The sequence below is a fragment of the Anoplopoma fimbria genome, chromosome 12 (genome assembly GCF_027596085.1).
Source record: "Anoplopoma fimbria isolate UVic2021 breed Golden Eagle Sablefish chromosome 12, Afim_UVic_2022, whole genome shotgun sequence".
Lineage (NCBI taxonomy): Eukaryota > Metazoa > Chordata > Actinopteri > Perciformes > Anoplopomatidae > Anoplopoma > Anoplopoma fimbria.
This window is the reverse complement of record NC_072460.1, coordinates 8,550,020-8,575,170: the sequence shown is the minus strand read 5'-3', so window position 1 is coordinate 8,575,170 and position 25,151 is coordinate 8,550,020. Positions and strand designations below refer to the sequence as shown.

The following is a 25,151-nucleotide window of genomic DNA, read 5'->3' as shown; positions in this document are numbered from 1 at the left end:
GTAACAGGCAGTTTTGCCTGGATGAGTGGCCCGCATTCCTTTATTGTGGGCCTCTGTCGGACCACAGAGGAATGACCTTGCTGCAGGTAGTTTGCAACTGTGGTGGGGTGTAACGGTGACGGCGTTGAACTACATGCAGGTGCTGGGGTTTCAGACACTTGCCCATCCGGTGGTAAAGCTTGGGCTCCTACACATGCAGCTCCTGCAGAGCTGGCTCCCATGCCCGACAGCACAAGCATCACTTAGTTACCTTTCCCCCCTCAGTACAGGATGGCCTGCGATACTGGTGGTTCCAACAACATAGATTGCAGGTAACACGGCGGGGAAGGATGACCTTGATTAAGGCTGGGCTGAGTTCTGATCCGCTGCCCTGTTGAGAGTGGTGGAGAGCCTTTGATCGTGGTCCTCAGAGCACCTGTTGTTTCTGAAGGATCTCCACATTCCTGGGTTGGTAAAGCGAAAGTGGATCTGTTTGCACCCGACACAACACCTACTGCATGCTATGGTTCTCCCTGGCACAGCAGGATGATGATGGTATGGCTGGTAAAGCACTATCCAAGAACGTATGGTGACGCCTGGTGAAATGGCTTTGTGAGTGCCTTTTCTCGAGCCTATAGGCAGGCTGAATGATGCCCTCCCATTGGTCTGTGCACACGCTACACGGAGCGTGGCAGTGTAAGCAGCCTTTTTCGTTTTCCATTCTAATGGTTCTACTATCTCTTGGACATGTCTGGCTCCTTTTCAGGGTCTTTGCTCGCTGGAATGACACAGGACTGATGAAAAGGGTAGACTATGTATGTACACTAAGAGGTCCACACATATTTGGGTAAGCACATCCTGATAAGGCAGCTACGCTATGCAAATTGTCAATTGCCAAATGCATGCTTGTGAACAAAGGCGAGCGTTACACATATATTCCAGAGGAGGGCTTTTGGGGTTTGAGAAGCTAGAGGGATGTGTTTTTCATATTGCAGACTTGAGACTTGACGTTGACTTGCAAAAAAAATGCTTGCTTGAGCATCTCTGGCGTGTAGTGTAAAGCACTTTGAGTGGTTAGAGGACTAGAAAGCCTCCACTTACCATGACACAAGTCCATTTACCATTTATCTTAATTAGGATAGGTTGACATATTCCAAGTCGTTGGGGCATATCAAGACATCCTGTAGCTCAACATGCATTTGAATATTATTTTGTTCCGAGTCCTGTTCTCATAGAAACATATCAGCGTTGCCAAGTTCTCTTGTCTTGCAACAATACTCATATGTCAGTTTCTGGTCCCTATAATTCTTCCCTTTGTCCATATGGCATTTAAGAGGTCCATTTATAAAGATATTATAATGCAACAAAATTCACAATCCAGCAGTATGGGTTAAACAAGTGAGTATCTTCCTTTTTAGTTTAAAATTTTCTCTTTGAGATTCTCCTTAGAGAAGGAATAGTAACACAAACAGGTCGAATTTAAACTAAAAAGGCTGTAACATTGGAAGATGCCCGCTTGATTTGGCTAAATCAGTACACTGATGCCTCATAAAAAGCTTTGCCTAAATTTCATGATGCATTTTTACACAAAAAAGACAACTGTGTATTTTTTCTCAACCATCACCTACATTTGAAGCTCTTATATAGCAAAGGATTTCTAACTGGGCAATAGGCATATGGTTAGGAGTAACTGTGAAAAATGTGAACCTATTCTTAAATTGATGCTGATCAGAGGACGTATAGGTTCCAATGGTGTTGTAGGAGGAGCAACAGTCGTAAGTATACTAAGGTGAGCCTCCCACACCAACAGCTAGATGTACAAGTGGATTCTACAGTAGGCCTGCATTCAACAGCCACTGAGGAACACTGGCAGACTCCAGACCCCACTACAACCTATATTCCTAGAAGATTATAAATAAATTGTTGACCCGATCTCTGAATGTGTCTGCCTTTAGGCCTCACGTTTGTTGAAAGATTAACCAAGTTACAGCTACTGTAATATAGTTCAGAAAGCCAGATATCCAAACATGGTTAAACATTCATCATTTCCTCATTTAGCATTATTAAAATTATTATATGACCAATTACTGAGGAGGAAGAATTTGAGAAGGGCACTGAGCGAGTCAGACAGAAAGCATGTTCTCCCTAATCCCTGCAGCGGAGCAGCCATCACGCTGTCCCACCTTGTGACAGTTTTATTATCAGAGCTGGTATGCAACACAAGAGTAATTTCCCCTAATGATCTCAGCCGCCTTCCACACCTCAGGACAAGTGAGTGTGGGTGACAGGAGTGGACAGGGGGAGGGAGAGGGAGAAAGATAATAAGTTTAGGAAGGAAAGAACAAAAGAAGAAAAAAGCTGTTGGCTTTCAGGCTGAACAGAAACAAATGCTCATAATCTGACATATAAAACATCATGAGATTCAAATAAAATTAAACTATAGTAGAAAGTAAACCAGCATGTGTCAAATATATAACTCAAAAATCATTATTAGATTATTTTTGCTCACACATTATGCTGCTGAAAAGTGAAATCATCACAGTGTCCGTTGGTTCACTGAGTTCTGTTCTCAGTGTTTATTTTGTTTGTCTGTTTGGATCAACCCATCACTGTACATAACAAGTGGACCTAGTCACTATGATGTCACCCTCTAGTTTGTGGACTGCCGTTTTGAAGCCTGGAATTTGGCATTTTGGCAGTTGCCATCTTGCTTTTCTGCAACCAGAAGTGACATAAAAGGGTGGAGCTAAGTACAACCGAACACTGAATAAGACTCTGGGGATTTTCAAGGATCAACAAGGATTAAACTCTGAATACACAATTACGGCCAAGAACAGCTAAATACCAGTGTGGGTGCAACAACGATCTGGCAATGAGTGGATGGAAAGCCGGGGTCGATATACTGCTGAGTTGATGAGGAGATGGAAGGCAGCTGAGCAGACTGACTGGAGAGGTGAATGAGCCACACACACACACACACACACACACACACACACACACACACACACACACACACACACACACACACACACACACACACACACACACACACACACACACACACACAAAGAGGGAAACACTGGGAAACACAGCTTGGCCATGACATTTTTAGGTTACCAAAACATTACAATTAACATTTATGAGCTGAAAAAAAACCTGTGAAAGGGTTAAATTTGAAGGACAAAAACGGTGTTGCCAGACCAGGCAACACCGCCCTGACAAACTATGCTTTATGGTCTATTTGACTCATATTGGACCATTATCTACTAAATGAACATCATGCTGTATTGAAGAAGACTTGAAACTAGAAATTGAGACCATAAACTCATGTTTACAATGAGTCACCCCCTGATGGACAATAGAGAGAATGCAGGTTTGAGATGCTTCAGCATTGGCTTCACTTTTCAGACCCTGAGTAATGCCCAGTGGCACGGTGCTTAGGTCAGTGTGTTTATCATCACACCTTTCCTTAAACATTGTCAGACTCACGCTGGGTAGTTTCATGTTAAAGATTAAAATTGATGCAACAGAACCATATAATCTTTCTTATTCCATGCATTCTTCCTTAACAAAACTTTGAGCGTGCATTACCCACAATGCAACTCGACCACCGACTGTTCAGACATTTGAATGTGTTATTTGAGTAATGGCTGAGCCTCTATCCTGCAGCAGAGATGAGCAGCAGGTTCCAGAGGTCTGGTGAGCTCACATTTCTCTCCTCCACACCTCCACATTTACTCTTATTTTCAAACTTTTAGTCTTCAGCCCCGACTGAAAGCTGACTCAAGTGACATCACTTGAGGACATTTATCAGACTCCACACAGCTCCCTCGGAAGCTACTTAAGGCTCTTTACTACTTTTTACAAATACATGTGGTAGTACTCCCTGACACCTGGCAACACAAGATGTTGTGTAAAATCTTTGGAATTCCCCTTTAAAAGGCAATTAAGTCAAGGTATTAGCCAAGATCCAAGGATAAGCCATCCGATTTTTATGCATATCTAGACATTTTGTAAATGAGTTTTTGTAATGACAATGTGTTTCAATTAAGACTAACAGGGGAGAGCCATTCATGTGACTGGATGCCCAGAACGAAGCAACATTCAATCACTAACTCTTCAAGCCCTGTTTGTCTTCACCTTAAATCTGATATGTGCGTGTCATGACGACTGTCCTTCACTGTGTGCATGGCGATGCAGATCTAGACTTCTATGAACGTCTTCATCATTGAACTACCACTAGAAGATTGTGCCGTCTTAGTAGAGGTTTGGGCTCTCTGAGGGTATTTAGCTTACCAGTGTATTGTCAATAGGAGCAGTTGCTCATTCATATTTGCTTTGCTTTGTTTTTTTAAATTCATGGTGTGAACTTCAGGCGAGCCAGGGGAGTTTGGCCCCTCCCCTCTGAAAACATGACATACTGTGGGGTCGCTCAAACAATGATAAAGTGCTATTTTCGCCATGCAAATTACATTTATTTTCTGTATCGACATCATTATGTAAAATGTGATTATTATTGATGTATGATTCATGCAAGCAGGTGCGTCATCACTAACTCACTTTAATGGATCTATTCTTGCTATCAGCATCAAAGCGTGGAGGGTTGCTGCTCCAACAGCACATTCTGACTTCCAACTTGTCAAATAATGACGCTTGTTCAGTGGCCCTCAGCTTCAAACTATGACTCTCTAGGTCCCCCCACAAGCGTCAGTTGTGGACATGCAGGGACGTCTAATCAGTTCCACTTGTAACATGTAGGGTCTTTTTAAAATAAACTTCAGTTTTCACAGGAATTGTGTTTATATCCCTGATCAGACAGTGTGCTTTTTAGCAGCTTGGGTGACTTTTTCCAATGGTTTTCATTGAGAGTGAAGCGCTTTGCACACTTCTTATGCGTTGCTGAGGGCCCCACTTTTTTTTTTTCCCACAAAGCCCCAGACATCATCAGCATTTTTTCTCATTGAGGTGACTTTTGCTGGATACCGAGAGCTATATGACCAACGGTTGTTATTATGATCTGAATAGAAAACAGCAGGCCTGTATGAGAATACCGGAGCTACTGTAAAGGACTTTACCCACTGCAGTCTCCTGGACGAAGTCCTGTGTTTGTTTGAGACATCCACCATGCCTCCTTCCCTCCCTCCCTCTCAGCCCACTCAGCCCACTCAGTTTGGACTGCCTCACTTATTCTATTGTGCAAGTTGCTCTGACGGCCTATTAATGGCGCGGTTGCTTTGACATTGCAGTAGGTTGAAAGTGCAGTTGACGAGCTGGACGTGAGACTGGGTTGGCTGCTTGCTAACACTTAAGCATTCATCATGCTGAGTGATTGTACACCCCTCACATCTTTAGAGTAACGAATATGAACTTTTATTACCAAAAAAGTATTTCAAAACTATTGTCCAGCACCTACACTTTAGATGGTCATACATTATTTAGTCATTTATTAGTCACATTACTGTTATTATTCCCTGTACAATTAGGCTTATTGGCTTTGCTTCTACCCTGGAGTCTTTGTGCTTTCTCGCCTCACAGGTTTCTATAAATCGTGGCTGTACCTGGACTGTGGTCGTGCCTCCTGCTGTGGCCCTGCTGACACCCACTGCTACTACCATTATTATTGTTTGAGGCAAATTTGTAATTTGTGATTTTGGGCTATACAAAATAAACCGAATTGAATTGAATGATTTGATATATTATGTAATGTGATCATTTTATCATCAATCACAGAACTACCTTACTGTTATGGCTATATATCATTAGGATTACTTACCATTGAGGGTACTGTTACAAGCTCTCAGTTTCTCTCCATGGATTCATGTCAAAGATCTACAATCATCTAATATACGCTAAAATCTTTAGCCTGGATTCAACTAACCCTAGATATTGTAAACTATAAAAGTTATGTTTTCAAAAGGACTACTTTTATTTGAGTGGACACATTTAATCATTTCAATAGACCTTTATTTCCTAATGCTACATTTATTTCCCAGCTCTTCTAATTTCCATCTGTTATATTCAAATGAATGGAACGTGGTTATCCCACAGATTCAGACCAATACTTATACTCTTGACATTTCCTGCAAACGTAAAATCCAGTGTGAACGCGCAATACACAAAAAGTAAGAAGAGTGTGTTTGTATGGGATTTTGAACACAGTCTATGTAAGCAGCAATGTAATCTGGTTGCCGTGGTGCATTTCAAGAGGCAGGGCTCCACATTGGCCACTCTTCATTTGGAGGACTGTGAAGACCCGGTGCTAGGGTTTGTGATAAAACGGAGCAATTTAATAAAGTAACTGTTTATCAGATTGCAAATTAAACAGTAATTAGCCAGCGCACCACGCAGTCCTTACTCACTACTGCTAGGGGACTCCTTTACCGGGTGGAGAGTGATGACAGCTCTAGAGACGGACCTCCGATGACGGATGTGCTGTAGCTTTGGTCTGAATCTGTGAGATAAACATGGCCCATTCATTGGAATATGACATATTTAAATAAAAAGAACAGGAGAATAATTGTGGCATCATGAAATAAAAGCCACCTGAAATGAAAAAAAAAACTATTAATTTATTTATTGAACTATATTGAGTCACTTCAGGCATTTCATAATTTTGAGGACAACTGTTTAACTTCTGAATTGGACATTGTAAAGGGGACAGGACTGTAGGAGCTGAAAATGCGGTTTGAGGGACTCATAAGGAGGAGGAGGGTAGGCTGCAGTGACATGAAACTAGAGAGGAGATGATGAAACAAATGAGGTGGGATGAGGTGAGGAGGCGAGGAGGCTCAAGGTGCCATACCTTTCCTAACTCCTGCAGTTCATTCCATCAGATCTGACGTTGGGACCACCAGACATTAGGCCTCTTCACATATTTCTCCTCTTACAGCTGCTTGCTTACAGTTATTTGTCATCACCGCTAACAGCTCGTCTACAATTACACACAAGTGTTTCCTCTAGTCTTATCTCGCTAATCCAGCATAATGATAGGGACAAGCGTTTCACCTCTACACACATCTACTCGCCCATTATGCAGAACAGGCCATGGTTCAATTAGCCCACAGTTTAAAGGTGGAGCTTTGTTACTGGCTGGATTCAATAGAGGTGGCTTGATGAGAGCCTCTTGTAAATATCATCATCTCTCCTCGTGATGATAGGTGGGAGAAACACAAGAACAGAGAAAGGCTGACAAGACTTAATAAACCACAGGTGGATTCTGCGGGGCAGACAATTACAAAGGCGGGAAAACATACAAAGGCAAGAAGTGAAGTGAACACAGAACACAAGAGGCAGGGAACTTCAAAATATAGTAGGAAACAAACTAAACTAAAACCAAGATTGTGACAAAACTAGCAAGAGAACGCAAAATGTTAAAAACTATGCAACCAAAAGACCCAGCTCAATGTTGCCAACTCTTTCTAATGAAAGTAGCCAGCAGCACTAGCGCCAAAAGTTGCTAAAACTAGCAAAAAGTCGCCATATGGGTAACACTAACAGCCGGTCCCTTCAAGCCACTCCCCCCAAATTATCATAAACAACAAACATCGCTACTGGTAGCACTCACAGCTGTCAAGCTAGCAGCTAGTTGAGGACTCCGGTGAGTTTACATGTTAACACTAAACACAAAGTACATCTGAGGCTGATGGGAATGCCATTAGTTCTGCAGGTGTTTGGTCATAAACCAAAGTATTGGATCACCAAAGAAAATTAGGCACATCAGCTGGGGACCATGCATAAACTTTATAACCCAAATTTCAGGGCAATGCATCAAACAGCTGTTGAGATGTTTCAGTCTGGACCAAAGAGGTGGACGTCTGTTCACCACTCATTACCATCTCTAAAGCTCTAAAAAAAAAAAACTAAAAATCTACTATTCAAGGTCTATACTTGAATTATACAATGTGTGACATGTTGCATGTCACTGCCAATGAAACTGCATACAGAGAAAACAAAATGTCTTTAAGACTACTTATTTTTGGCTTTCCAAGATATTTTTATTTCATACCTATACATATTTTGTTGCACTGCATCATGGGAGAAAAATGTCCGTCCACAACACACATACAAATCAATAGAATTGAATGTACTTCAGTTTGTCCCTTTTCCAGTGTGAACACTGATGGTGTGTGAACTCTGCAACTAACAATAATTGTCATTGATTCAACAGCTGATTATTTTCTTGATTTATCAGTTAATCCACTGACAAAATAGTTAATCATTTTTCTGTCTCTCAACAATTCAGTTAATCATGTAATCCTTTCATCTCTGGTGGACACACTGCATAATCAAAATGTGCAGCCTCATCCATAACATGTTTTCATAAAAAACACGAAGACACACTTATTGAGTTTGACAAAACAGAAGGACCTTTATTTGAACAATAATAAAGGCACAAGACAGAGGTCTCTCTGCTTTCTGTTCCATGGCAGAAGCTTTTTTTTGCCATATGCCAGTTCTACATTTGTAGAAACTACAAATTCCTAAACAAGCACATGGCGCCATCTAATATCTCCACAGAAGTCACATGAAACAGTATTTGGCAAACAGTCCCTCGGGTATGGCTTCACAGTAGGACATGTACTGTCCACTGTTTCACTTAATCTCATATTCTGCTCGCCACCTGCCATGCCATATGTAGTTTTTAGTATGCACAACATAAAAAGAATCATTTTAAAATAACAAGTGAGCAATGCCTAGACAATATTACCCAGGACAGCATTGGTCCTTAAGAAATGCAATTACATGACAGAATCATTCATAGCACAGGCAGCAAATCATAAAACGTAATATTGTATAAAAAATAATTTCTTAAATAAAACATTAAGCATTGACAAAGAAACAATTAAGGAATGTTTGATGTACATACATGTGCCATTGTGGTCCCTAATAATCCATCAACCTGACAGAGTGGACGTCATGTCCATCAATAAATGTACAATTCATCTTCTTCTTACTTGCCTTTGCTCTGAGTTCACATTTTTTGCCCCCTTTTGGGCAATCAAAGGATGAAATAGGACAATGGACCTAACTGGACATATTACAACAGGGAATGTCATAACAAAAACCTCGGTCAACTTAACCAAGACTGTGTCTAAACTGACTGAATGACTACTACCACGGGTCATGAGTGCAAAACAATGCTAACCTATTGGGGCGGCTGTGGCACATGAGGTAGAGCGCTTGTCCCGTAACCACAAGGTTGGTGGTTCAAACCCCTCTACCGGCAACATGCCGAGGTGTCCTTGAGCGAGACACCTAACCCCAAAATTGCTCCCCGGGCGCTTCATTGCAGCCCACTGCTCCTCCGGGATGGGTTAAATGCAGAGAAATAATTTCCCCATTGTGGGACTAATAAAGGATTGATTATTATTATTATTATTATTATTAACCTAGTGGTGAGAGTGATTACACATGTTACTGTATGTCCAACAGCTGAAACGGTCACTGAGCAAACTCTTCCCAGAGGTCTAGTTCAGTCGCAGGCCGTGAGGGGACGTCGGCCTGCTTTAGTGCATATATTCCAGTTCCTAACAAAGTAAATAAAAATGTCTAAAGTAAAAGTGCTACAGTGATAATGACGATAAAGCTAAACGATCAAAAGGTCAAAAGAAAGAATTTGTCATGAGGGAGCGAGGGATCCTTTGCAAGTGATGTTTCCTTCAAACGGTGAGTAACACTATCAACAAGCTGCTGGAGCTTTCAGTTTCTCAAACAGTCAAGTTCAACGTAATTTAAACTAACATGTAGTCAGGAGGCTAGCTAGCTATGCTGGGCTATGACTTCGTTATTCCAAGCTCCGCCTGCAAAGCTCTGATTGTGTCTCCAACCAGCAGAAACAGCGGTCAATGAGCTCCACACTTGGAATCACTCAATACATCTTTCCAGATCTGTGTGGATGATCGGGGAGAAAAACGTGGAGCAGAAGTTAAATGCATATGATTCATGTAAGGGCGATCAACACCCTAAAGTGTAAGCTTACCTGATTTTAAAAAGAAGAGAAAAGGACGTTCTAGAATCAGTAACGATGGATGCAAACTAAATAAGTTGTGTGGTTGGAGGGTTCATGAACCTTTCTGGGATTCTGAAGGGGGAGCATGGCAGCTAAAAGGGTTTGAGAACCACTGACAATAACACTGTAGTCACCAAAATAAATGCTGAGGTGGCTAATGTTTAAGCTTAATGCCATCAGATCATCTTGTGATGCGTCAGAGGAGAGCTAGTGCTCAGTCCTGTTGCTCACAGTCACAGTGCACAGCAGGTGCTCATGAATCATCAGCCGTCAATATTGGATATCTGTGATGTGTAAAACCTTTTCTGCAGTCAAAAAAAAATATGGTTCTATTAAAGTGTCCCTAGTGTATGAATCCAGTCCTGCCACTGGCTTCAGTGGATCCGATGCTCAGCTGGAGAAGGGCTGACAATTCTTCAACACTTGAGCCAAATACAACAGAACGGTTTCACTTACAGGAGAACTGTGTTCCCCATTGTACCGCAGAGAATGTGTGCATGCTATTAGGAATGGATAGAGACAAAGGCTCAGGACCAGGACCAGGACCAGGACCAGGACCAGGACCAGGACCAGGACCAGGCTGGGTTGGAAGGGCGGCAGATTTTCCAGAGTCGGGTCAAATAGTGATGCTGTGCTGCCGCAGTTTGGCCACAAGGAACTCGTGGGTTAAATTATGTCTTGTGATTATTCCAACAATCTGAAAGAGGTGGCAGACAATAAAAAAACAGAATCAACATTAGACAATGTATGCTGGACTGAAACATAACGTTTTTCATTAGGGTTTCTCTCTTGTGTCTCATGATCAAAACGCTTACTTAAAAAAATTTAAAAAATCACGCTGTAGGGACTAGAACCTTTTTCATTTGGGACAGGACAACTCTTTTGGAGGACTACTTACTTCTCCGACAGCGTTAACCACTGGGAGGTGTCGCAGCCCCATGGTCCTGAACAGGTTGAACACCTGCGAGATGTGGGTGTTGGGCGACACTGTGTAGGGACATGGGTTCATGTAGGGGGTGACATCCTGGGAACACAGGGAACATATTTTTTTTATTGACTCATATTTCAATTATGAGTTAAATATCAAAAAATGATTTTGTATGAAAATGTGTTTCCACTTTAAAAAGAACTCTAAAGTGTTCAGACTGGGCTTACCACTATCATGCGGGGGTTGAGCAGGGCCAGGTCCAGGTCATGGATGTCAGGGTAACGTGGGTAATCCTCAGTCATCTCTGCATACGACAACCTGGGCTGAGTGGCACTCTGGATGTATAAAAAAAAAAAGTCACTTAAAAAAGACTTGTATATGTGTGTTTGTGTGGGTGTGTTTTTTGTGTCAGTGTGTGTGTGTGTTTGTGTGTGTCTGTGTGGGTGGGAAAGAGACACACACCGACTGGTTCTCAGTGTAGCAGACCCCTCTGATGAGCAGGTTGACCAGCTGGGAGCGCAGGATGAGGCCGTGGAAGGTGAGCGGTCTGAAGCGCTCCTCCATGGTCCACTCCTCACTGGGAGACTGATCTGGGTACAGGTTTGGGTAGGGAGCATGTCTGCATGTGGACAGCAACAAAGCAACAATTACAGGAGGGCTGTCTCACAACTAGGACACTGACAGAAGACAGATTTTCAAAACATAGCGGTGGCCATATTCAGCCTGATATAGTATTAACTTTTATGATATAATTGTTTATATTATCAGTTATTATATTTAGATTATTCTACTTTTGTTGAGGTATGGAAGATTTGAAATGCCTAATAAAAAATAATCTAACTTAATAAAATAAAGTGAAATATATTGCATATGCATTCCTTATTATGTATCCATTTATTGACATGTTATCAACACCTATTTAGCTTTTCATCCTCAAAGGAAGGATAAAAAAAAAAAAGAGTAAATTGTTTTAAGAAGTCTCTGCTGCTCTCTGCTGGACATCTTTTAACACCTCTTCAATTTGTTTTCTGTGTTGTGATTTGATTTGATTGCAGCGTAGAAAATATGAAAAACAGCAGTTATTGAAGACAAAAGGCTAAATATTTGCCCTTTTAAAGAAAAGAAAATGAAAAGAAAATGCAAATAACCATGTGCATAATGTTGACTTTCTAGGTTTAACATGCTCTTATTTTGTCATTTTAAGTCTTCCGTATTATAATGATACAAGAACAATAATGTGTACAGAACTATATAGTGTATCTGTGCGGCGGGCCTACCTCCTCTCTAACATCTGCTGCAGCAGGTCCTCTCCCTCCTCTGCTGGCTGTACCACCACGTTCTGTTCGTCACAGACGTTTCTCAGCTCGCTGGACGGGTACGACTTCATGGACTGACAGCGCCGCCGCTGTTCCCCCGCACGGGACACAACACTGGATTTCTAGATGCAACAGTGGAGGAAAAGTATACACAATCAGTTTGCACACTTCTCTTGATGTCAAGACCACAAACACTGACACAATCAAGAGCATCAGCACACTAAATGATCCCATTTTCCAAGACAAAAAACCTGTGGGGGCTTCATTTATGACATGAGTTATGAGAATTGCAAAAGGCTGGTTTTGTTATTCACTTAAAACGTGTGTTTGCCAAATAGAAAGTATTATTGAAAATGAAATGTTATTTAAATGCAGTACTGCTTAGTGTAGGACATGCTTATCTGAGGAGAGGACAGAGACAGGTTACAGTCTCTGTAGAAGAGAGAGAAAAATAAACTGGGGTTTTCATGCTTTGTCTATTGCCGATCACACTACACACAGTGCTTACGCCACTGTTGCTATGGTGGCAGCATCATTAGAGAGATGTTTCACATCCACAAGGTCATTCCTGTCTACAGAGATGTCCTCAGGCGGGACACTCAAGCTCTGCTCTCTTTGTCTCACTCCCTCTGGAAATGAAGCTGGGCTTTAACAGCTAAAAATGGTAAATGGCACAGGACATACCTTGAAGCGGATGTTGTTGCTGACCAGGATGTTGCCCTTCATGAAGTCCCGTTCGTTCTGCCGGTTTTCAGTGACCACGGGGAAGGCGTTGTAGACGGTGGTGCGCAGGATGCTGACTAGAGACTGGATTCGGGTGTGGGGGTACACATAGGTCAAGTTGGGCTCCATGATATCACTGGCTGTCAGCCTTAATCAGATGAGAGAAACAAAAAACACAAAAGACGAGCACTGTTAGAATTCACCCAGAATGGTTCTGTAGAGAGGAAACTCGTGTCGACTGACACCCACTGCTACTTCGATTATTATTATTAATCACATTACTATCCCTATTTTCATAATTATAATTCTACTGTAATAATTGCTGCTGTTATTATGAGTAGTCTTATTATATGAATCATTTATGTCATATACATTGAATGTGTTGTATCTCTGTTATGTTGTTCATTCTGTACACATGACATCTATTGCATTCTGTCCATCCTGGAGAAGGATCCCTCCTCTGTCGCTCTCCCATAGGTTTCTTCCTTTTTTCTCCCTGTTAAAGGGTTTTTTAGGGGAGTTTTTCCTGTGCCGATGTGAGGGAAGGACAGAGGATGTCGCATGTGCACAGATTGTAAAGCCCTCTGAGGCAAATTTGTAATTTGTGATTCTGGGCTATACAAAATAAACTGAATTGAATTGAATTGAAGCTGCTGAGAGCTGATACCAAATGTCAAACCTGGAGAAGTGGGGAAACTACAAAGTAAACTTTTTCCCTCTTCTTTAGTGTGTTATATATATATATTGTAAAAGGTCCGTAGACTGTAAAACCTGAAGTCCACGCCTAAAAAGGAGGTACCCTCCCCCTCAGAATCACTGCTCCTGAGCTGCCTGAAACGGCTCCATTGAATTCTCTCCTTCACTTCCGTAACTTTATGAGGTCATAAACATAAAATGTTGTTTTGCAGCTGTCATGTCGAGAAGGCGCTGTGCTCTGCGAGGGGAAATGTCCTTTGTTTGGACTTCTGAAGGCAGATGAAATAAAAAAAAGTGGCTACATTTAATTTTTAACACTTTGCCAGAGCAGTACAACGAAAACTTAATGTCGTGTTCGCTGCATTTCGCACGCGTCGGAAATGTCCCGCCCCTTACAAGGACAGCATCGATAGTGTTTTGAACCGCTCTGGATGACGGTGCTGAATTCTGTTTGTAAGGGGCGGGACATTTCCGACGCATGCGAAACGTTGACCAATCACAACTGAGTGGGCTAGCTGACCAATCAGAGCAGACTTTGCTTTCTGGAGGGAGGAGCAAGCGCTACAACTGAGCATTTCACAGAGAGGGTGAGAAGAAGGTGCTGCAGGACAGCCAGGATGAGAGAAACTACAAATCTTACTTGTCCATCTCAACCTCAGTCTCCCACTCCAGCAGTGGCACTCCTCTGAGCTGGATGTGGATGTCATAGATGCCCTTGTTGAAGAAATCTCCAGTCCACTTGGCAACCTGATGATCAACACAAACCATTTACCACAAGAACCCAACAGGAAATACTTGACCGTATCATACAGACTTCTTCCCTTCTCAAGACTGATAGAGACAAACATGAAATCAATTCATATTGTTGTTTTAATAAAAAAATAAAAAACAGCAGAGAGGTTGATGGCGTAATATGCTGAAATGTATAACATGACAGTACCATTAGAGTGATCATGATGGGCAGCCCGTATGTGATTTCATTGGTGGATTCAATGAGGATGACAGTCAGACTGATGGTCATCCTGACCACGCCTCCGAGGAAGGCTGCAGCTCCAATGAGAGCAAAGGTCCCAGAGTAGATTTCCATTCCCAGTTTCCTGACAGAGGACAGACACACAGTAAGAACCAGCATGTCTCCAGTCAGAGGGTGATGAGAGCAGGGTGAGAAAGAGCATTGGAGGAATGTACAGTGAGAATGTATGTTCTGAAGTGTAAAGACTTGAACCAACAGGCTGCCTCCCACAGTTCAAAGCTCAACGCCTGGTTCTGACAGCGGAGAATGAAAATCATCCAGTCAGCAGATTCCACACCATGTGGCTGTGGACCTGTAAGACCAGCAGAGAGCTAACCAGGCCCTCTGACCCATTATGGGTCTTTATTTAGTCATTTGGGTTTTTCAATTTCATTCATTAGGAGGGTTTGTGTCACCTGATGAATGTAAGTCCAATATTCTCTCACTTAGCTCTGTTTTTGGTCTCCACCCACCAACTCCAGAGGAAATGGTCTATCGCTTTATCTGCTAAATGCTCCACTGTGTTCACCAGCTAGTCTCTAACCGATGACACAGGTCATTTGTGAGAGCATTTGATATTTGTGATATTTCATAGCCATTGGGAAATGGGGACAATGAGCAAAACATGGTTCTTACACTTTTAGGATGTTGGCAACCAGACGTCCAAAAGCCGCCCCACAGAGCAGTGAGGGGACAAAGAGGCCGCTGGGTACAGACACTCCGTAGGTCCAGCAGGCCAACAGGAAGTACAGCAGGAAGAAGACTGACAGAGTCACTGGGCTGAAGGTACCTGACAGGAAGAGGAGCAGGCAGGTCTTTATTACGACCAGTCACTGAGTAATATGGACCACCTGAAAGTGAGCGTTGGAAGCCGGGAGCATTCTGTGGTCTCATGCTGACCTTTTAGAACCTACGCTCAGACAGAGAGCTAGATCTGACCATGGAAAGATAAACGATGATACATATTCAATTAGTATAATTTATCTAAATCCTTCACTTTGCATATTTAACAGATTTTGCAATTTCACACACCTACGTTTCGATGTGCAGAGACTGGCTTGGCTGTATCACTACATGAAGCTCTGTGTAAAGTATGTGAATATAAAAAATATAATCTGATCTAAACATCATTGACTTTATTTTACTGTTGTTTTAGTAATATGACAGTAATATGAATAATCCCAGAAAAATACTACCCAGACAAAATACAAAAATAAAAATGATACTTTGTATTATGTGCCAGGAAATACCATGGGGGGTTTAAAATGATATGATTAAACTAACAAAGAGCAGTTATGAATGTGTGTGTGTGTGTGCGCTCATCTGACCATCCTGGTGGAAGAGCTGGTGGATGGCGGCCTCCTGTGGGTTGAAGAACAACGTGGCCATGTCGTTGTAGGTCTCGTTGGTGCAGAAGAACTGTCGAATGGTTGAGTTGATGTCCTCACTGCCAGACAGCTGAAAACAGAACTCACAACTTAATATGAGAAACCAACACTTTTTAAGATCAATTTTAATACCACATGGAATGTCATTTCATACCAATTTTACTGTCACACAGTGAAACTTTAGTACCGTGAGAAATTCACAGTGAAAATAAATAGTTGAGTACAGTTTCAAGAGGGATTTAAATCAAATCCTTTCACATTTGATTGGACTACTAAAACGTTGGCGGGCTTAGGTGATTTCATCTAGAAGGGTTAAAAGGGCATTTTTCATTTCATCTCAACACACAGTGTGGAAATATGATGGAGAATCAGTAGCGACTACGGGACCTAGAATCACATTGTTGTCAGTACCGCCCCGCAGTATATAAAATAATTCCTAATGATATCATTGATAAAAAGGAATGTAACCTGGAATTAGATGAACAACAGAGAATGGATGGATGGATTAACCAATGAAAACAGTTTCAGCTAAAATCAGCCCTTGCCCTTTTTTGTTGCTGTTGCCTTTGATTGAGTCTGCTTTTCAGAATCATGACACATGACAGCTGTACTGAATATGAAATATCGATGAAGAGTCACCCATGTAAACGTTGGACATGTGGCAATGGTGCTCAGTACTGTGACCATGAAAGAAAACGCTGATACTTACTGTGGTGTTTTGGGGTGTGTGGGAGGACAAGTCGCGACATTCACCCAACAGTATTGAAGCTGCAAATATCACCACGGTTGTCACCATGGCAACCAGCAGGCTCTCCAGAACTCTGGAAGAAAGCATGAGATCATCTTCCGTAAATACAGGTTGAACGGAAATAAAAGTCACATTTCAAAATGTTTGCTTTCAAATTCACAGCTGATGCTGAAGACAGTTACTGTCTTTATTTGACAGGTGTGATGTTCTGTAAGAGGATGAACTGTTTCCTGTGTGAACAGGTGATGTAGCAACCACCTGATAAACTTGGCCTTGGGGTGGATGTGTTTGATGCGATACTTGGCCAGGATCTTGTTCATGCAGTTGAAGAGCGCCCCCAACAGGCCACCCACCACCCCCATCAGGACAAAGAAGGCCAGGTCCACTGCTGTCCACAGGTGGCAGCTCTTATCTCCATCTGAACACTGAAGAGCAGGGAGTTTTGCAACAGGGTTGAACTAATACATTACTAGGTATACTATAATATAATATGTTATATTAGGTAACACGTGTTGTTTATAGAGTGCTTTTCAAGAAAATAAAAGTTCTTGACAGGTCATTAAATCATTAAAACATTCAAATCAGTTCTACTTAGGTGACTTTTTTTTTTCTTGAACATAAGAAGATCAGAGCAGTCACAGATGTGGGTGAGGTAGGAGGGGGCCTGGCTATGGAAGGCTTTGTATGTGATCAGAAGGAGTTTGAATTGCGTGTGTAGACGAACAGGGAGCCAGCGGAGGGTCTTTAGGACAGAGGTGACGTGGTCGCAGGAGCGAGAGGGAGTGAGTATGCAAGCAGCAGAGTTCTGGATGTAATGGAGTTCTCTTAAGGACTTTGGGTAATGTAACGGCACACAAATACTTTGCAGCAGTTGAGTGTGGATGCGATGCAGGCGTGGATCAAGGACAGGGATGGGAGGACATACGCTATCCTTTTGAGAGGTAAAAGGCTGATTTGATGAGGAGATTAGCATGATGTTCAAAAGAGAGATTGATTCGGACAGGGTAGAGAGGGTAGAGAGGTGCAGATGTGGATGTTGTTGAATGCTGTGAGATATAACTTTAGCCAGGAGAGGGCAGGACCAGGGGTGTAGAGTGGGAGAGAAGCATGTTTTGGTTGACAGTGTGAAAAGCAGTTGTGAATTATATGCTGCGTTCCATTTGAACTGCAAAGCCAGTTTTTTCGAGTTTTTCCAGTCGGACATTTCAACTGGAAAGGTGCCTAAATGCAGATTTCCGACTCGGAAAGACGGACGAGCCCCTCCAACCCTGACCTCAAAATCCACGATGGCTTCTCTTGGAGCGCACATCAAGATTGAAAAAAAGATGTAATAATATGCTGTTCATTATAACTTCTTGTGTCTCATTAAATCAGACATACATACAGTGCTGTCAAACTTCTATGAGTGGACATGTTGCTACTATGTTTGTATGAGCAAAATACTGGCATAATTGCTGCAGAAAGTTGCATAATATTTTGGGTGCCCAGTTGTGACTGCATGCTCAAGGACCTCTCTGGGTGTTTTGAGAAAGTGACTCACACTTTCTTAAAACGCCTTTTATTGCCTGTTTGATACTGTCATGAACTTTCTGCTGACGCGGGTAGTGAAGAGTTCTATTTTGATGTACTGTGTTGCATTGCAATAATGTGACTTTTTTTTTTTTTTTTTTTTAAAGCAGCAGTGAGGTTTAAGAGACCAGAGACAGTGAGTGTGAACAGAGACAAGCCGGTGACTTTAAGGAGGAGAGAAGATTAAAGTAAAAATAGGGCATTAGTGTCACAGACCCATTTGGACTTAGCAATGGTGTTTGACCAGGGGGAATTTCGTCCCTAGTTCTTTTTAATCTATATATTGAGGATCTGTCCAAAAAATGTAAAGCCTGTAATACTGGGTGCATGATTGGTAATACTGTAGTTAACCATATTATGTATGCAGATGATCTTGTGATTCTTAGTCAATGGAGCGCTGGTCTTCAGCAGCTCATGTACTGTCTATGGTGTAGAACATGATATCATATACAATGACAGTAAGAGTGCTATATTGGTCTGTAGAACCTTAAGAGGACAAATGTCAAAAATGTCCTGGCTTCAAATTGTCTGTAAACAATCTTGGTGTCTGTAATAAGGTCAAATATCTTGGACATTTTTATTACAGAACAGTTGAGCGATGATGATGATGATATTTATAGGCAATGTCGTAGGATGTTTGCACAAGCGAACATTCTCGCACGCATGTTTAGTAAATGTACAGATGGAGTGAAGATGTCTCTGTTTAGAGCATATTGTACACCACTCTATACTGCACACTTTTGGTCAAACTACAAAAAAGCAAGCTAACAGAGAATTCAAGTAGCTTATAATGAGGCCATTAGATTATTACTTAAGAGACGGAGATGGTGTAGTGCAAGTGAAATGTTTGTGGCTGCAGGGGTCAATACTTTTCAAACTGTTTCAATGGACTCTTTACCTTGAACTCCCCAAAGTTGAGCAGACCAGGCAGCTGGAATGAGCCCCACTTGTTAAAGTTGATCCCAGAACGGAAGAAGTTGAGGGTGAAGGTGGCTGACATCGAACAGAAGAGCTTAAACAAAATGGAACAGAAGAGCTTAAACAAAATGGAACAGAAGAGCTTAAACAAAATGGAACAGAAGATCTGAGGAAGGGAAACATCGAATCCTACTCTACGGTTAGTTCTTGGTGCTATGTAACTGTATAGCTGACGGACTGAGGCAGTGGGATGATGTTTCAGAGAAAAGCCCTGGTTTGTTTGCTTCATGTTTGATGTATATCTACTAATGGATGATCAGTTCTTGATTTGGACCATTAGCCTCTGCATAGAGTGCCTCTAGTGTTGCTAAAAAAACTACATTCAGCAGAAAGAACACAACGTTTTGACCCTCTTGGTGTTCATTGGATGAGGTGACGTACCACTTTCCAAGTGAGGGCCTGGTTCCAGAAAGAGGAGCCCTCCTCCAGACTGAAGAGTGTGCCACCTATAGGAGCACCAAAGGCAGCAGCTACTCCAGCAGCAGCACCCGCTGACACAAAGTCTCGCTTGTCCCTGAGAAACAGTAAAGACAACAGGATGAGCTATGCTTGACAGTACTTGCCCCATATTATGACTTCTGAGGAAGCAGTGAACAGTGTTTACAAGATAAGATAAGATAAGATAAGATAAGATAAGATAAGATAATCATTTATTAGTCCCACAGCGGGGAAATTTGCAGGATTACAGCTGCAGAGAGGATAGTGCAAACAAGAGACATAGTAAAAAAATTACAATAATTAATAATAGTTAATAATACACAGTTAATAAAAACTGTGTAGCGCAGCAATACCTGTCACTGCGGAAGTAGGGAAAATCAAATTTGATCCTCCTGAAAGAGATGCTCTGAAACTGATAGGGGAAGAAAATATGTGGTGAGCACACTTCAGCCATTATAAGATAAGATAAGATAAGATAATCCTTTATTAGTCCCGCAGCAGGGACATTTACAACATATTATAACATCATCAGAGTCTGTTTAACCATTTAAAGAGTAACTAGGGGGACGGGGGCTAAAACACGCTCTCACTCACGTTTATTGTTATGCCTTTTTTTTTTTTGCAAGTGTAGCATTACATTGTAGCACAAACCTTTCTCTCTTTTCTTAATATAAGCCATCATCAAAAAATCTGGGGAATCCATCTCATGGACTGATTATCTGGTGATAGCAGTGTGCTTTCCCACACTGTGACATGAGTGTGTGGATGAAGCATTACGATCTTCAATGTTTACTCCTTTACTGGCCGGCTAGTTAGCCAGCTAGCTTGCTAATTCCACCATGCTTTCATGCTACAGTTACAGAATATAATAAAAATTTAAAAAATATGTAAAATCCAAATACTTTGTACTACAATGTCATGATTTGGATGCAATAGTTTTCAGCTGAAAAGAGTGGTTTGTGGATTTAGTTACTCTTTAACAGTCATTTCTCTTTACAATGAAAGTGTAAAGAGTGTGTTAAGAAGAGATCGTTTCATGGCCAGTATGAACAGGAAGAATAATAACTTGCAGCAAGTAAAACCTGTTTCGACGTTCATGTGGGCACATGAACTGTTTAAGACAACCTTTAAAACTTGTGAATCCTTAAGACATGTCAAAGTTGGACATTTTCAAATCCTGTGCATGGAAGCATTAAGTACAAAAACTAGGTTCTCTTTTTTTATTTTATCTAGTAACTATGTAATTGAATATATTGTAGTGTTTAGTCCTATCTGTATTGCTGCTATCTTTGTGAAGTCTCCTGAGGAAATGAGAGTTTGATTTTAGTGGGATCTTACATGGTTAAATAAAGGTTATATATATACTGTATTCATAAAATCATAACAATGTCAATTAAGACGTACATACAATGGGTTAAAAAATAAATGTAATCTCAGCATAACAGCAGAATCAGTTGTACTCGTCAGTGTTCAGGACGTGTGGCGGTGTACCTGAGGAAGGCCAGCTCCCACTATGGCTCCACTGTGTATCATCGGACCTTCTTTCCCCACAAACAGACCTGAGTGGACACACACACTGAGTCAGAGGCACTGTCCACCAACCTGCTCATCCCTGATGCAGACTCAGCACCTGCGTCTTTATTTCATCTGCAACATCTCATCCTGATTAAAGGCCTTTTGCTCCTGTGTTAGCTGCACTGAACCTCTGTACAGTATTATTTCATGTGTGCTTGAGATTCACCGAATTGCAGAACGCCAGCTCTCAGCCACTTCAGTCAAGTAACAGTTCTTGTACACGCTACATTTTGAACTTGTACTTTACCTCCAGCCACACTGAACAGGACTCCCGCAGCTTTGCAGAAAAAGGTTCTCAGCCTGACAATTCCTGGAATCTTCACTCCGTTCAAGTAACTTTTGATTTCCGGGATGCCCGAGCCTGCAGCTACTGGCTGAAAACAGGACACGAACATAAAGCATGTTCTACAGGTTGGTGTATTCCCTAGTATGACAAAATGACTCAACATATCACAACCTTCTGATACCAGGTAGAAATGGGGTCAAACACTTTAAGGGCTTTATCGCTTAGAAATCCTGTTAAGTGATGACAATAAACTGCACATGCTTACGTGTACTGTTGTGTTTGGCTCATTATTTGTTATGTGGAGATGTTTCTCACAAGTGGTTAGATCTAATGCTAGAATTTCATTTCTAACAAATACACTTCCGCTTGAAGTCTGTTTTTTCTTTCAATTCAATTCAATTCAATTCAGTTTATTTTGTATAGCCCAGAATCACAAATTACAAATTTGCCTCAGAGGGCTTTACAATCTGTGCACATGATGACATCATCTTTGACGGAGTTCCAGGAGGGAATATTTCTGTACCTGTCGATACAGGTTCTAGCTCAGGTCCAAGTCACACATAAATATTAGCAGAAAAGAAACCTAAATTGGAATTTGAAAACTTACTGTATCTGAGCAAACCTACCTCAATGAGGACCAGCACACTGGCGATGAAGACGAAGGTCATGTTGAATGCTAGGAGCTCCAGCAGAGACAGAGGGAGACAGCCTTTGTCGCTGCACTTCTCCACAGCTGGAGGAAATCAGCTAAGGTAGAACTAGCAGCAGCACTGAGGAGAACACTGTCTCCTTAGAATTACAGGTGAGACTACCCATCCATCTATTGTTGTCAGAGTTATGTTACTGTAGCAATACAACTTCATTTACATACAGTATATATATATATATATATATATATATATATAGTATCTCATACGACTTTATCACGACTTTCTGTGACTCTAACACTCTGTTGTAGACAGCCCATCACAAATTTGATTTTAAGAATCCATTATTTTCATAAAAGCTCCTGTTGATCATTGAACTCAGCTGTGTTTTGCGTTTACAAATGTGCAGAGGCATGTTAAAGGATACAATCACCAACCACGGTAAATTTGATTTTGCTGAAGAGGCGCACAAAGAAATCCACAAACAGGCCAACCTGAGAGAGACATGAAGACAAAACTCCCTGGTCATCTGCAACATGTTGGAATCTAGCAAAGATAGACCGAGGTCTCCACAATGCACCTACCAGACCCACTGTGACTCCGATAGCGAACATCATCATCCACCGGACTGCTTCATACCTCTTGGCTTTCTATTGGCAGATGAAAAGAACATTTCATAAAAATGTTAGACATAGTATATCTCAAATTGAGAATAATAATTATATTTTTAAAATGACTTTCTTTATATTGTGGATTTGAATCTGTGACTCTTTTTTCCCCTCAAACTTTTATCTAAGACCTCTGAGTTGTTTTTGTCACATGACCCTAATACAACAGTATAAAGCAATGGAATACAAATATCCCTATTTTAGTTTTAGTTTTTAAGGTCTAACATTACGATGAAATTACAATAAAGGCATTTTAATTGTTTAAAAGAGAGTGCATTGGAGTTTTCTTGTGATTTTTGTATCCCCATTCTATGTTTGCATACACCAACTGACAGCATTTCATTTCTCGCTCTCAACTTCATCTGTATGATATGATTGCTACCACGGTGACTGAAGAGAGCACATGGAACCTCCGAATATGTTTAATACATGAATTATACCATATCTCTGAAGCATACTTGAGTTTTCACTACTCCAAGAAATCTTTCCCATAATCTCCATAAACATTTACACTTGTGGTTTAACTAAACTAAAGGAATTTTGTTTTTTGAACACGGAGTGGAAGAGTATTTAACTAAAGCTGCTGTAGGTAATTAAGTTCCTCATTCAGAGTAGAATTATGTAAGAATAAGAAAAATAAATTGCTGTCCACATATCAAAGATTAGAAACCAGTTTTGAAACATTAGGCTATACCACATTTTGTGTATTAAGAACAAAAATAATTCTAAAATAAATCCCTGTGGAACACCTGGTTTAATATTCAGAGGAGCCGAGTTCATTTGTCAGTAGTTCGTCCCCCCATGAAGAAGGCTAGAGAAACACCGTAGCACATTACAGAGCACATCTAGCCTAAAAAATAGATATTACTTTTTATTATCAGAAGACCTGAGAAGTTACACAACTCAAATCCAATCTACACGATCTCTAGAAATGCTGTCCACATCTGAGCAATGACTCAAAAACAGACACATTTAACTTATCTCACCTTGTTGTCCATCCCCTCCAGAACCTCCACATAGGGCTCATTGATGCAGCGATCATAATCCAAGCTCTGTTAAAGCCAACACAAATACGGTGTAACTAGTACCTGGGTTCAGACACCTATTGACTCTCATTTGTACCAGAGGCAGCAATGTGTCAACACCGACTGGAGATATTTCTCTGAATTATGGTTTTCACAAGTTTCTCACCTCATAATCTTTCCTGGGTAAAATCTCGTCTTCTTCATCTCGGAATTCCCCAAGGATTGTCTTGAGGAAGAAAAGAGGGAAATTTAACTATTGACACCTTCAGCAGGGACAGGTAACAGGAGATTAAACCCAAAAATGAAAAGGGAATTCAGCTACACACACACAGGTTATGCAGCAATATGTAAATGTTCACCTTGCATCTCCATCATTGAATGGTTAGAAGAACACGCCGGATTCAGACTGTGATAGAAAGTTGACTTATTTTGGAAATGCAAACGCCTGACTGAGAGTAAACTCACTTAGCTTCAAGACATGATATGGTATACAGGTACATTAGGAATATTGATAACAAATCTTCCACACAACTGAGTTGGATGGAAGATGACTATAGGTATAAAGGAGTTGTCAAAACTGAAAAACTGCATGAAATGTGCATGCTAAACTGACGCAGGGATTCTGATAAGCCTTTTAAAGGACTAAATGGTGTTAGGGAGGGTAAAATAGCTTTATTTAAAAAAGAAAGGAAGTCCTAAATTGCAAAATTTCTAGAATGGCGTTTGATCCTGAGGGCTTTCTCTCCATAAGCATGAGGCAAACAGCAAACTATATCCCCATGAGGCAAAGTTACAGGGTAAGGAGGATTACCCCCTGAATGGGCTTAAGGTCACTGTGGTTTGCAAAAGCTACAGAGCACCAGAACCCAGCCTCTGAGCAGCAGGGTGGAGCAAGCCAGAGTAGGGGCACTGTGCAGATCTCAGGAGACCCTCTGAAGAAAAATATCCCATTATAAAATAATCAAAAGATCCTCCTTTTGACCAATTATAATGTATTTATTTACCAGTTCCTCGGGCGTCCTTGTCTCCCCTTCTCTGCAGCAACATTGGCAACAAAAACAGTTTCCACAACACGCCATCTTCGCTGTTGTGTCATGCTGCGTTTAGGGTGTGTTGTAAAACCGTCAACTTTGCCTAAGTCTAAAAAGATCAAAATGGCTATAATA

At 41.3% G+C, this 25,151-nt stretch overlaps 1 protein-coding gene across 1 annotated transcript; it reads right to left on the bottom strand.

Moving 5' to 3' along the window:
- Nucleotides 1–8,328: 8,328 nt before the first annotated feature.
- Nucleotides 8,329–25,069, bottom strand: clcn6 (chloride channel 6). The gene is made up of 23 exons (XM_054608871.1): nucleotides 24,990–25,069; nucleotides 24,152–24,211; nucleotides 23,947–24,012; nucleotides 22,877–22,942; nucleotides 22,720–22,786; nucleotides 22,272–22,378; nucleotides 21,607–21,733; nucleotides 21,276–21,343; nucleotides 20,138–20,196; nucleotides 19,728–19,860; nucleotides 19,267–19,380; nucleotides 17,058–17,224; nucleotides 16,761–16,872; nucleotides 15,992–16,121; nucleotides 15,300–15,453; nucleotides 14,592–14,748; nucleotides 14,292–14,398; nucleotides 12,917–13,103; nucleotides 12,194–12,354; nucleotides 11,379–11,535; nucleotides 11,144–11,251; nucleotides 10,887–11,012; nucleotides 8,329–10,685 (listed from the first exon to the last, which is right to left on the bottom strand). The coding sequence occupies exons 1-23, from the start codon at nucleotides 25,062–25,064 to the stop codon at nucleotides 10,605–10,607; spliced, it is 2,589 nt and encodes an 862-aa protein (XP_054464846.1). The 5' UTR covers nucleotides 25,065–25,069; the 3' UTR covers nucleotides 8,329–10,604.
- Between the last annotated feature and the right edge of the window lie 82 nt (nucleotides 25,070–25,151).

Bases quoted from the DNA above. Each gene is read 5' to 3' on its own strand.
- clcn6 (XM_054608871.1), bottom strand. From the start codon at position 25,064: ATGGCGTGTTGTGGAAACTGTTTTTGTTGCCAATGTTGCTGCAGAGAA. The intron at 19,861-20,137 runs GTATTGCTGCGC...ACTGTTTCTCAG, and splicing joins CCCTACTTCCGCAGTGACAG to GGACAAGCGAGACTTTGTGT. The intron at 19,381-19,727 runs GTACGTCACCTC...ATTTTGTTTAAG, and splicing joins AGGCCCTCACTTGGAAAGTG to CTCTTCTGTTCGATGTCAGC.